Genomic DNA, 13,654 nt, shown 5'->3' with positions numbered 1-13,654 from the left:
TGGAGACGAGCCAGTCTCTGGCCACACATGGGGGAACCTATTTTACTTCCAGGGACGGGGCTAGGGCTCACCCCAGGTGGAGTTTTGGGGAGGGAAAGGCTCGGGCTGTAAACCCCCAAAGCCCCGCAGCCTCCTGGCAGCACGGGGGCCTACGGGGGCTTTACAGTGCTTGCAGCCAGGGCTTAATTTCTATTAATAAGGCTAATCAGCTAAAGCCCTGGCCATTGCTTGCACTCCCTCCCTCACCCACGCTGCCTCTCCAGTGAGGCCTCCCCCAGCAAACGTAGGTCGCCCCAGTGGTGTGGCCAGGCTGGTGGGGCCCCCACACATCCCAGGGGAAGTTTTCCCCCCCACACCAAGCAGCCTCGGGGTGCCCTGGGGTGCACGGCCCAGCAGCAAGTGAGGAGAAGATGGCCACCAGGCCTGCCCATGCATGGCAGCCAGGAAGCGAGGGCTTGCTGCCTGCAACGGCAGGAGAGCCAGGGGGTCCGGGGGGACCCACAGTCAACAGTGGGTTGTACAACCCTCCTGGTACCCTGCATGTCCACCGTGGCCTCCTGGGCTGGCAGCTGCCCTGTCCGGAGCCATGGCACTGCAGCGTTCAACACCTGACCATGAGCAGCCAGCGCAGCCCCAGTGCTGGCGGGGACCCCCCAACCGCCTCCCACTGCGTCCTCTGACTGAGGCAATGTCCCAGCCACTGGGATGGGTACAGAAGTGGTGTTCTCCATTTTATTAAAAAAACAAACAAACCACAAATCTTTTCCACAGGACAACAGGGGAAAGAGCAGGGCAGTGACAGCACTGTCACCTGCCCCTGCCTTGCCCCAGGCTGCCCGGTAAAGGAAGGGGCAGATGGGACTACAGACAGACATGGTTGCCAAAGGGACTGTTTGGCGAGACGTCCTTCTCTGCTCACAGCCAGGCTAGCAAAGCTTCACCTTTGCCATCCTGCTAGTTCTGCCCCATGTGCTCCATGATCTCACCCATCTGTCCCTCCACCTCCCACACCAGCAGCATCCCCTCTCCCGGCCACCAGCACCAGTGACACCAGACATCTCCCATGCAAGTATGGTAACATCACACGGGGAGGGGGGACAGGGGGTGATAGAAAAAAAGCAGCAGGGATCTGCTGCTGGCTTAAGTATGCCAGACAGCCAGGTGAGATGGGTCCCAATGTCCTGGAGGTAAGGCAGTGGAAAAGAGAGGTCACTTCATGAGTGGTAGCACAAGGTTGCTGCCCAGCTGGGCGTCACTTTTATGCCTCCCCCTTCTCTGCTGAAATTCTCCACTGTCTGCAGCCCCACTTCATCGGATGATGGGTGCTGAGCGGTCATTGGTGACTGTGGGACGCAGCTTGACTGTGGCAAAGGGGTTGGTACCTCTGGAAGCAGAAAGGAAACAGGCAACCATCAGGAAAATCTGCAAAGACCATGCAGGGGTCCCACTGACCAAGCAAAGGCTACTTAGTCCTGCTCGCCAGCCCAGGAGGAGAGTGTGGCAAAGCTGGCTGCTAGGTGTGTTTTCTCCCTCCTTAACACACCCTGCTGCAGGTTCCCATGTGTTTCCCCTGGTACTCTCCTCAGGGCTTCTCACCCTCCCTCTCTCATAGGATGAAGAAGGGACTAGCATAAGGCTGTCCCTTGCAGTAGCACTCTACACTTGTGGCCCCTGACCCTCCAAGCAAGGGGTGAGGGAGCAGAAAGAGGCCATAGCACCAGGCCAGAAACACGGAGACACCAACCCAGTTGCAGGGGGAAGGAAAGCAGGGATTTATGGCAAGTCTTATCTCCACAGACCTGGCTCATCAAAGCTAAAAGCCATGTCCCTTATGCCTCAGCCCTTTCCAAGCAGGTAGAGCTGCCCAAATCGTGTAGCTCCATGCTCAGGCTGTGAGCTTCTATTGTGGCTCTTCTGGAATGGATGGGAAGGAGCATGCAGGTCTGGCCGTATGCTTGGTGTGCTCAAGTCCTACACCTTCTACCTGAGGTAGAAGAGCACCTTCCCAGTCAGCAGAGGCCAGAATCGCCCAGCTCTGCCTCCTGTCCTGGGAGGTGGGTTGTGCATTGCTTTCCTCCAGACACTTCCCTGTTCCTCCCACATTTGATAATCCAAAAGATTAAATAATAATAGCATTGGAATAATGCCTCCCCTGTCTGATGATTCCAGAGCAGAGCTCCACACCTCACTCACCGTGGGAAGAGTTCAGGGGGCCGGTCAAATACTCCTGATTTCTGCAGTTAAAAGAAAAGCAGCAGTGAGCGATCTGGGGTGGGGAACGGAGAGACAGAAGTGGGGCAGGAGACACCGCACACATGGAGGAAGATTTCACAAAACACTGAAGTGATTTAGGAGCCCGAGTCCTATTAACAGGGCTCTGATTACTTATTCATTCAAGCTTTGCAGAAGGCCACAGATTTACCACTACAGATAACACCCTGATTTCTGTGGTGGGGGGTTGTCCCTACATCACAGGTTTCCTGTTCCCCCAGGACACATCCCTTTGTCTTGGGGAAGAAAGGAGATGGCTCAGATCCCCAAAGTGTCATGTCTGAAGAGCACAGCAAACAGTGACAGTCTGAGCTACATTTCACCCTGCCAGCACAGCCAGAGATGCCCCCTTCATGTTGGCCACACATCCTGGGGCAAAGAGTCCATCTCATCAGTGCCCTCACATGTTTCCTGCATCCACAGGGAACTCAGGAGCTGCAGCTACCTACCCCACACCACAACCTGCTTAAACGTGGACCAACCCGATGGAGAAAGATGGACCTAGGCCCTGTGGCCCTTATTCTTGGCCAGTAGCTAGTGAACAGATAGATCAGTGACATCTGGCCTGCTAAAGAACACCAGTTTCTGTAGCTGGTGTCAGACAAGAAAGCCACATGTGTTCCAGCTGGGAATCAAACACACATCCATTTGCTCCTGGCTCAACTGGAGGATGTCTTGGGCATAAGTTTAGAGCAAGGCTAAGTTTTTCAAAACTTCTAGTGAGGGGTCAATTGCTCTGCCATGGTACTCCAAATGCTCTACGCATTTCACTGCTCAATCCCAGGTCTATCTCTATGCCCTAGCCCTGGGACCAGATGGAAACCAGTGACCCAGAGCAGGGGACAGGCTGCAGAGCCTGTTCCCCTGTGTGTTGTGCGGCCTGAGGTTCCCTGAAACCACAAAGGAGGACATGAAAGGCAAAAAAAGAGTAATTAAATGTTGCATTTTTCAGTCCTTTGAGCCATCCAGTCGCTTGCAACCTTGCGCTGGCTTGCAAGCAGTGACCAGAAATGAAGTTTCTCAGCCTCCTCTGAGACTGAGCAACATGCCACAGGCAGCACCACTCTTCCCTCTCCCAGGTCCTTGCCTTTAACTACCCTCAACTTCATCCTCACCGGTCAATTCCCCCCAGCTGGGAGCAGTGACTAAGCGGAGGCTTTCCTTAGCACACCATCCATAAGCCATGGGCCGGACACAACTTGTTCTAGGGCTTTCCAAAACGGCTGTGCCCTCAGCCTTTACCCCTAGCTTTTCCCCTACCCCAGCTGTGACTTTACGCCAGCCCTTGCTTGAATTTAGAAGAGGACTCCTACGAAACTCCTCTCCATTCTCTGAAGGGAGAAGAAGGATGGCATCTCTGTTAGCTGGTCACCCAGCCCAGCCTGATCACTCCATGGTCCTACTATTAGCAGAAAGAGGTGCTGCCCTGGAGCCACCAGAAATCAGGCTGGGAGGTCATGGAGAATAGGACTGAACTGAAGGGTCCCTGGTGAGCAAAAAAAAGAGAGAAATAAGAAGGGCAGGGGCAGAGAAGCAGCTCCTTGTGGGAGCAAGCCAGGCACGGAGGATCTGCACACACAAGGCTGACCAGCAGGGGCCACCAGGACATGGTGGCATGCAAACAGACTCGGTGAGAAAGGCCAGTGCTAGCAAGACACCTTAGCTCGGGGAGGGAAGCCACACACCAAAATCTGGAAGGTGTTTTTCTTTCTCAAGAGGCCAATGCAGAAAAGGTGTGCGTTGGAAGATGAAAGTCAGACGTGGCCCACTCCACACACACGCACTGGTCACTCCTCCTGCACTCACCTTGGAGCCAGAACTGACTGGCGTGGCTACCCCAGTCTGGTGACTGCTGGCACCCACTGAGAGGGGAGGTGGGTTTGGCAAACTGGGCTGGGCCGCAGCAGGCCAGTAATTGCTAGAGGAAGGAGTGCTGGGACGGTCCAGGATGTCATCCATACTGTGACTGCTTCGCAGTGGGAAGGACCTGAGCAAGAGCAGAAGACAGCAGGGTGAGAATCAAAGAGCAAGGAATAGGGAGCAGCAGAGGTGCTAGCTGCAACATGTGTCTGTGGGATGTCTCTGGAGAAAATACACATGGCTTGGACTGGTCCAGTCACAAGTGCCTTTGAGAAGATACTGCACGTGTCAGGGGAGCCTTCTAGGTAAGCCTGTGATATCTCAGGGCACAGTGAGGCTCTCAGCAGATGTTCCAGCATGGGAGCACTGCAGCTTTCCATGGGGCACATCCCAAACAAGTACCCCACTGGTGTTAGTGACCTACCAGGAGCCACTCCAGCTCCTGCCTGGCCAGTTACTCTCCTGTTACCTGGTGGTTGGCTCTTCCATCTCTCTTGCATCCTCCAGAGGCTTGACATAAGCTTCAGGGAACCAGCCGCATCTAGGGCACAGACACAAATGAGACCAGGCAATCGCAGTTTGTGGTTCTTCGGATCCAGCTGTCCAGCACTCCTATCTACACCCACCCCACACATCCACCAAGCTGCTGCTGCTGCTGCACTGGGTGTGACAGGGTTCCTGCACATCTTTCACCTCTGGGTGGGGCACGGGGTTACTGCGAGACTGTCCTTGGAGAGACAGTCCTTGGAGCAGGACTCGCTCTTCTCAGAGGCCATGCAAAATCCACGCTCCCAGTAGCAATGCTGGTGCAACCCAGGAAGAGATGCTCCGACTGAGCACGATCACAAGGAACCCAAGGCCAGAACACAAGGAAGCTGTGGAAATCCTTTCTCCTCAGGGTAAAACAGTTCCACCCCAGAAACCCCTGCAAAGAAAGGCACTGCTCTTGCTCATCTCACATCTGAGCGTGAGCTTCCCTGCAGAGCACGGTGCAGGGGTCCCGTGTGGAACAGGGCAGACTTTGCACACAGGTTTTGACCGGTGGTGCCACGGAGAGTAATTCAGTAAGTGCTGGGTGCAGCAGTTTCCATGCCATGTCTGTGCTGGAGGCTGTGACAGCAGTTGTGGTGTGAGCTGAGAAATGCCAGGCCTCTCAGGTAACTCCAGCAGTTCGTGGCCCTGAGCTGGATCTCATGACAGAAGTCACTCAGTCATGCAAGCCAGGAGGGGGTCGCTGCATCCCTGGATCTTCTACCCAAAGCCCCCAGTGCTTTCTTAGGCAGCTCATCCACACTAGCCCAGCCCCACCGCATCACCTTGGCTTGGAGAGCCCCCATGCTAGGCACAACCCCCAGCTGAGGATACGGTGATGTCCCACCCAGATGGTGGGTGAGGCACAGTGCCCAGACCACACCAGGAGGGGAGCAGGGAGAGAATTTCAGGCTTAAGCCTCCCAGCCTCAGACCCAGCAAGCCTGCATCAGGACCATTTACAGCACCAAAGTCACGTACGTGGATGAGCCCTCCAGCTTGCCGTACAGCCAGCCGTTCTGCGCATCTGGCATCAGCACCGTGATGACATCCCCGGGGTCAAACCGTAGCAGGGTCCGGTTGACACCAGTCGTGTGGGGCACGATAGCTTGCACTCTCGCTGTGCTGCTCCTCCTCCTGCCTTCGCTGCCGCTGCTGGCCTCACCAAAGGAACCTGAACGGGAGGTACGGCCAGTAGGGAGCAAACCTGCAGGGACAAAGGGGTCTGGCTGGAGTCTGGCATCCTCCTGCAAGACCCACACTGCCTTGAAGGGACCAGTGCTTCCCCAGTCAAATAATCACTCTAGAGAAGGAGTAGACAGCCTTCCTCTGCAAGGAGACAGCAAGGCATAGCATGGGCAAAGCATGGGAAAACATTCATCTTGCAGAGAAAATCAACTCAAGCCGAAACGACTTGCTTTGCACTATTCTTCTTTGGCCAAAGGTCTAGAGCATAGACATTGCATGTCCTGGCTGATGGCCCCCTTCCCAGCCCTGAAGCTGGAAAGACCTAAAGCAACTATTTGGGTAATTTTTCTCCCTCCCTGACCACCCCCCCCCCCCTTTTTTTTTTAACACTTCAAGCTGAAATTTTTAAGGCTAGACATCAGGTTAAGTGGCTGGGTATCGTAGGGCAGGCTCATATTTAATCCGGTAGCATGAGGGCGGGTGCTTTACCAAAATGGGAACTCCAGTAAGCACCAGCCCTCATGGTTTAAGGAGCCTTGAAAATTGCACATCTGGGGGTTCCCCACCTCACACAGCCAGACAAGAAGCCTGGCCTTGTCCCGGATGGACCCTGCTTTGAAGCCTGAGTTCAGCCCTCTGCTTCATTCAGCCTTGCCCCCACAGCTCCCATACACACTGTCCTCTCACCATGCCCTGGAATATGGCTGAGGACCAGTGGTCTGATAGAGTGGTGGCCCCTCCTGAAACCCAACCCTGTTCCCAGAGAGGTCCAACCCCTCTATGTCCCCACAGCATTGCTCCCAGACCCATGTCATACTAGCTGATGGTGTCCTCCGCAATGGCCACCTGGGGGGCTCTGGTTGAGGAGACAGTCTCATTTCTGGAGGCTCTGCAGAGAAGACGCTGGATCTACTCCCAGTTATGGGAGAAGAAAAGTCCTCAAGGGGTCTCTGGGGCTGTTGGAAGGAAAGGAGGCTGAACACATATCCACAGGGGTTGTGTTAATCAGGAGATGCTCTGAGAGATACTCAGTCCTTCTTAGAAAGGCAAACCCAGCACATTCCCCTGTTGCAGGCCATACACATACTTCCCTTCATCTTGGCCAGGAAAGGCCACAGAAGCTGGACAAGGTAGCCAGTACCACCAAGGCTGGCCAAGGACTGGCCGTGCCCCACAGCCTGAAAGGCGGAGCTGCAGCCTCACCACCACAGAATCATAGAATAGCTTGGGTTGGAAGGGACCTTTAAGGGCCATCTAGTCCAACCCCCCTGCAATGAGCAGGAGGACACCTTCAACTAGATCAGGTTGCTCAGAGCCCTGTCCAACCTGACCCTTGAATGTTTCCAGGGATGGGGCATCTACCACCTCTCTGGGCAACCTGCTCCAGTGTTTCACCAAACAAGGTGAAGGCTGTCCATGGGTCCTCACCATCTCGAGGTGGGTAGGGGTGAGCCGGCCTGATGGATACCCCTGACTGTGGGAGGCTGCGAGAAGACCCTGTGAGTGGCTATTCGAGGGGTTGCGGCTGGCCTCCAGCTGCTCCTTCCACTGTGGTGCCTTAGTCTGGATCATGCCCCGAGCCTGGGGAGAGAGAAGGAGTGACAGACAAAGCAGGACAGCTACAGAGGGAACCGAGGGCTGCCATGTGCATCAGGTTGGGGACCAGCTGCTCCCACAATTAGGTTTGTGGGAATGACCAAACAGAGCCCCACAGGAGCGAATTTCTAGGATGGCACCCTCCAGCAGAGACCCTGTGGTTTCAAAGACCCTGCTGTACACACCTACATCACCTTTACCTCTCCCATCATGCACACACCCAACTAACCCCCATGTCAGCACCATCCTCAGCCCCAGCCAGGCTCTCCTAGCTTAGTACAGCCAGCCTGTACTTAGTACGACCAGCAAGAAATGAAATAGATTTTCCTGCCCAGTCCATGCACAGATGTTGCCTTCACCCAAGGGGCATCTTGGCCCTGGCTCCATCCTCCTGCATGCTTCTCCTCCAGCCATGCTGCCTGCTCCCCCAGCTCTGCCCCCCAGCATGCCAGGGCCATACCCTGCTGTAAAACTGGAGGAGAGTATTGTAGAGCATCTGATGCTTTTCAGCCAGGAAGCGGTAGCGACGTTTCTCCTCCAGCTCAGCCTCCCTCTGGCTCTCAGAGACAAACACCTGCATCTCTGAGCACAGTCGCATCACATTCTCCTGAAACACAAAGGAAAGAGGGAGGAAGGCATCAGCATAAGTTCAGAAGAAGGGGCTCATACACGGCAGGGGAAGGGTTGAAACAGGTGGTCATGTCTACGAGCTTCCCAGTCCGCTTGCAGTGCTGGAGCAGCACAGAGGAGCTAAAGCGGAATCCCAGGGATTAAACCTTGCACACTGAGGCTTGCTGCATGAGGAAAGGTCTTGGCAGGAGTGAGCACCACAGGACTGCAGCACCCTGAGGAAAAGGAGTTTCCTCCTTTCCAGATAAGCCTGCTGTCTCTTGAACGTCGGTGTCAATCCCTTGGCTTTTAAGGAAGGATGAGGTTGCTGAGAAATCAAGCCTTGGCTCCAGAGAAATCATCCAGTTCTTTTTCCAGCTCCCCTTCCCACAATCACTGCTCACCTTCATCTCCCGGACGTTTTTATCACGGGCCCTCTCCATTCTCCACAGCTCTGCCATGCACTTATCCAGGTTGGTGGCTCTGCGCTGGTACTCCAGCGCATACTGCTTCTGGCTCTCCTGCCAGGGAGAAACCAGGCTTGATAAGGAACCAGAGACACACCGTGATACAGCAAGGGTCCTGCTCTGATGAGTGATTGAACATCTGAGTACCCCTGAAATCAGACTTCACCTGGACCTCTTATAAAGTCTTTCTTTACCTTGCCCTTCACTTCAAAGGGCCCCATAGTGCTGATGAACCTCAAGATCTCAGGAGCAAGAACTGGCACCCAGCTCCCCCAGCACTGGGAGCCCAGGCCTCTGTCTCCCTCTGTGACACTACCCACCAGCATGGCCAGCTGGGCCACAGCAGCACAGGACGTACACCCATGCAGAAGCTGTAGTTTGGAGAAGCTGGGAATTCTGCTTTTGGGATGCCTAGCCTCTTAGCCCAGTTGAAGCATTTGGCAAGTCCCAGTGCACAAAAAACAGTTGCCTTCCCTCTTTAGCTCTCCATCATCAGCCAAACGAGGTGTGTGGGGGGGGGTGTTGGTCCATGAAGGAGAGGAAGATAAGCCCCCCTTAACTCCTTCTGCGGAAAGTCAAGGAAACACACCAGATGCTGAAGCAAAGCCCTTGGGTGGAGGGGAGGGGGAAACAAGGAGGGCTGAGGAGGAGAAGGGAGCTCATCACTCACACTGATGAACTGCACGTCCATTTTAGTGTTCTTCTCCATGTGCTGCAGCAGGTCCACATGGAAGGTCTGAGCCTGGAAGAGGCAAAGGAGCCATCACCCTTGTCCCTTCACCATATGGGGTGTTACATGCACTGTGGTGAGGAGTGGCTCATAAAACCTGCAGAGCTGGTAACTCTTGCCACCTGGACCCCATACAGAAGCCAGAAACGGACACATCAGGGCTACCATGGAGCAGCCCTGCAGCTTGGGGATTGGCACTCAGCAGCCACCTGACCATTATCCCTCAAGCTTTGGCATGGGCACAAACAGCAGTATCTGGAAGGGTTATCAGCCCCTCCACTCCTGTCCCACCACTGCCACCCAGGAAAAGAGAGGATGGCCTTGCCATGTGTTCCGAGCCAGGCATTGCTCAGTCTACTGCACACCTTCCACTGCACTTGTGAGGAGGTGGTAACAGTCCACCAAGGACACCAAACACTGAACACCAGCCAGGCTGCGGGCACGCCAGCTCTGTAACACACCTCTGTCACATGCAGCAGGGATAGCAAGGAAGCAGGCACCTGCCAGCAGGCATGTGAGAGGGCAGGAGACAGGGCAAACTGGGCAAATGCTGGCAAGCTGTGGTTAAGGAAGCCCCTTTATTCCCCGCCTGCACCAGCGCTCAGGAAAACCACTCACCACAACTTCCAAATCAGAGCTCAGGAGTCTCTGTGTGTCAGACATCTGCATCAGAATTTCACCTTCAGGGAAAGAGACAGGAGACGGTGGAAAAATCCTGTGGCCATTTCCTTGTGTGCCCAAGGAGGCAGACCACAGTGTGCAGCTCAAGCTGATGATATACAGGTGTGAAAGTCCAACAGATATCGCAGAGCGCTGCTCTCTGCACCCTGAGAGAGGCTAGTAGCCTTCCTCCCCAGGGCTCAGCTCCACCACCACTCCTCAGGCACTGCCCAATGCAGGGTTGCTCCAGCCCACGAAGCTGCCAGACCAGTGCTCTGCTCCAGCCCCAGGTGCCCACCAGCAGCCTCGGCTCTGCCATGGGCTCTGGGTGCTGGGTCTCTGCTCTGCCACAGCCCCTGCAGGCCCCATTTGTAACTCCAGTGCCACCCCAGCTGCAGTGCATGGCTCTGGCTGTCCTACAGGAAGGCAGCTACAGCACCTGCTGCCGATGCTGTGCATGGTCCCGCTTCGCCAGGGTTGGTATTACAAAACCAGGAAAGGAAGAGACTGACAGCAGGGAGCAGAGGAGCTAGCTGGGTGGTGCAGATGATGATAGGAGTCTGCAGAAGGGACACATCTGCTGGAAGCTTTTTACTAAAACGTTTAGCAGTAGAGCAGTTCCCTGAACATATTTTCAGCAGCTGCCATTAGGCTGCAGAACAATTTGCACTGCTGAGCGTAAGCCCCTCAGCTCCAAGCTGCCATTTCAGCTGGCTGCAGGCTCAGGAGGACATCATCCCATCAGCTGTTGTCAGTCCATACATTCCAGCATTTCCCTCACACTTGCGAGGAGGAGGAAACTGGTTCCTCCAAGATGAAAACTTCAGCTCTCAGAGTAGGATGCCTCAGCAAGCATTTGTTTCCATGAGCGGTCCATTGCTGAAGGTCCATCCCAGGAGCTGAGCTCAGTCATTGATCTCAGAGAGATACAGGGCAGAGTGCTGGGGCCTTGAGGGATATTCAAGGGTACACAATAAATTTGACTCTCACCACCTGGACAGGGCCTGGCACTGTGAGACACCATTTAGAGGAGCTGTATTCCTTCCCGCAGTACCTGGAAAGGGACCAGCTAAGGGGAAGGGTCCAAAAAAATGTAACTGTGGTTCATCACAGGAAAGAGGATGGTGAGTGGAGAGGCTTACCCAGCATGTGTGAGGTGGAGCTCTGCAGCGCTTGCTCCCCAATCTTCTCTATCGCCTTAAAATACACTTCAGCAGCTTTGGATAATGCTGTGAAGAGAGGAGAAGGGAGGTGAGGATCTGACCTGCCTTCCCACCATCACCAGCCCCAGCAAGCAGTACACAGGACAGCCACCCCCCGGTACATCACCTGTAGGCAAGGGTACCCCATCTCTTCCCATCTGTGCCTAATAACAGCAGTGGGTCCTGGAGCAGAAGAGGGCTTAAGAGCAGCTCAGGACATGTCAGCGAGGGGATGGGTACCAGCAACCTTGTTCTGGGTGATGGCACAGTGAATGCCCAGGACAGATGCAGCAGCATGGTCTGGAGCCCTGGCTCTGCAGGACCCCACTCACCGTGGAAAGCACGCAGGTAGTTGTTCCCGAGGTACACCAGGTTCTCCAGCGCGGGGTTGAACTGCTCCAGGATACTCTGTGGCCAGGCAGAAGCACGTTAGCACCAGTCTTCCTCACGGCCCAGAGACCTCAGCAGGTCGATGCCCTCCTGCTGTGGTTCAGCCGGGTGCAACAGGGACCCAGAGAGCTCCCCCGGCCGTGACGCTGGCAGCCATGCACAAAGTCGGCTCCCTGCATCGGAGGTAGCTGGGACTCGGACCTTCAGCTGCCCCAAGTCCTCTCCAGGCAGCCAGGAGAGGAGCAATGCCAGAGGGCGAGTTAGCCCACTGCAGAGCCAAGCGGTTGCCTGAAGATGACTCTCTCCCCAGGCCCCACACCCACGCTGTAGACAGGGAAGTAACTGCAAGGGGATCTGAGCAGCCTTTTCCCTCACCCCCGAGCCAGCCAGGGTGAGGGCCACCACTTATTATCCAGGCACGAACACAACTTTTTCCTGGCCAGGAAACTGCCAGCCTCAGAAGCTTAGTAAGAGAAAGCATGGGCTGCTTCAGGCCAGCCACTCTGCTCTTACCTGCTGTGCTTAGCAAAGGTGTTTATTGCCCACAGCAGAGAAGACCAGAGGCTGGAATAAGCAGTTCCTCTGTCTCCCAGCCCTCACCCCCTTGGTGCAGCATCAATGCGTGTAGGGAAGCGTTTGTGAGATCAGACTGCTCTTTCCAGCAAGGGGGAAAACAACCGACTGAACTCCTCCTTCCTACCAGGAACAAAGGTGTGTCACCCTTCATTTTCCCCAAACCACCCTGGTGGCCCAACTCCTTCCCAGATCTGCCTTAAGACCCACACCACACTCCCCACCTGCCATCTACTCTCAAACACAGCCCAGAGCCCGCAGGAGCTGCTACAGTTCAGCCCAGGGACAGATCCAGCCCTCAGCTGCCCACCCAAGGGAGCCTTTGGCAGAAAACAGCTCTTCTCCTCCCCTCCGCACGTCTCCTCTAGGCAGACCGGAGCAACCTTCGGTGCTGGCACTCACCTTGTAGATGGAGATGGTGGTTCTGTAGGACAAGTCCATATCTGGAGCCTTTTCCCTCTCCCGCAGAGAAACAAGGAGCAAAGGAGGAGAGCACAAGATGCTGTACTGGCCCAGAGGACTCTGCTTCTGCACAGCGGCTGGATGGAAAGAGCCCGTCACTGGTAAGGAAGGGCAGCAGGAAGACACAGACACGGTACAAAGGGAATGGAGCACTGCTGAAGTTTAATAATTCACCAGCCGAGAGGCTGGAACTTGATCTCTGGAAGTAACCAGACTCCGGGGAGAGAGGAATCCTGTGACAGCCAGCAAGGGCATGTGACTGCCTCTTTGCATTATTGATTGCCAGCTCCGTGTACCCGGCTCTCCCTGCCCCGACACCTGCAGAGCCAGCCACCTGCCAGAGCAACCACCTTATGGCTCGCTGCCTCTGTCACTGTCGCTGCTCAGCGGTGGCTTGCTCGGCCTCGCTGTGCTAGCAGAGCATCTTCAGGTCTCTCTCACAGAGGCACCTCACGAGTCAGGAGATCCGTATCAGCCTGCAATTGCAGGCAGCAAATAGCAGCAGGCAGGGGGAAATACAAGGAAAGCTCAAAATGGGATTCAGCTCTTCCCTGCCCGCTATTGTCCCAGATCAGGCCTCAGCCCTCTGGCTCTTAGCCGCCCTCCCGCTCCCAGTGAGACTCCCTAAGGGCAGGCACAAGCTTGTGCCCGAGCCCTCCTGCTGTCCCTGCCTGCGCAGGGAGCCTAACACAGCATCACTCCAGGAAGTCCCTGCAGACGGTCCAGGCTTACAAAGAGTGAGGGAAGGTGCAAGTCAGGGCAAAAAGCAGGAAAGAACTCATGTTCTCTCCATCTCAAGACACAAAGTTTTGCTTTTCCACAGCAAGGTAAGCCCTCTGTTGTGTAGGAAAAGAAAGCTTTTACTCCACATTAAAAGCCCTTCAATTCCACAATCACATTTGTGAAACTGAAGATCAGAAGACAGTTTTTAGCCGTATCCATGACAGCAGCCACATTCCTGCCAGCAGCATCCCTTAGGAACCAGTGGGCACCAGGTCCAGCAGACCTGCAGCAGTTATCTTACCCAGGAACCACCTGGTGAACCAAAATGAAAGTCCCACCTCCAGTCATTTGTATCCTGAGGGACTTGTGCGTTGCAGCTCCAAGAGGATTCTT

The 13,654-nt window shown here is 55.1% G+C and overlaps 1 protein-coding gene across 1 annotated transcript; it reads right to left on the bottom strand.

Moving 5' to 3' along the window:
• Positions 1-1,302: 1,302 nt before the first annotated feature.
• BAIAP2L2 (BAR/IMD domain containing adaptor protein 2 like 2) lies at positions 1,303-12,677 on the bottom strand. Its single transcript, XM_037390217.1, has 14 exons — positions 12,479-12,677; positions 11,446-11,521; positions 11,054-11,140; positions 9,870-9,931; positions 9,192-9,263; positions 8,459-8,575; positions 7,906-8,052; positions 7,278-7,430; positions 6,667-6,805; positions 5,643-5,868; positions 4,601-4,672; positions 4,078-4,258; positions 2,194-2,234; positions 1,303-1,384 (listed from the first exon to the last, which is right to left on the bottom strand). The coding sequence occupies exons 1-14, from the start codon at positions 12,515-12,517 to the stop codon at positions 1,309-1,311; spliced, it is 1,488 nt and encodes a 495-aa protein (XP_037246114.1). The 5' UTR covers positions 12,518-12,677; the 3' UTR covers positions 1,303-1,308.
• Positions 12,678-13,654: the final 977 nt, after the last annotated feature.

Source organism: Falco rusticolus, chromosome 5 (assembly GCF_015220075.1).
Source record: "Falco rusticolus isolate bFalRus1 chromosome 5, bFalRus1.pri, whole genome shotgun sequence".
Lineage (NCBI taxonomy): Eukaryota > Metazoa > Chordata > Aves > Falconiformes > Falconidae > Falco > Falco rusticolus.
The sequence above is the reverse complement of the archived record's forward strand: the minus strand, read 5'-3'. Positions and strand labels throughout refer to the sequence as shown.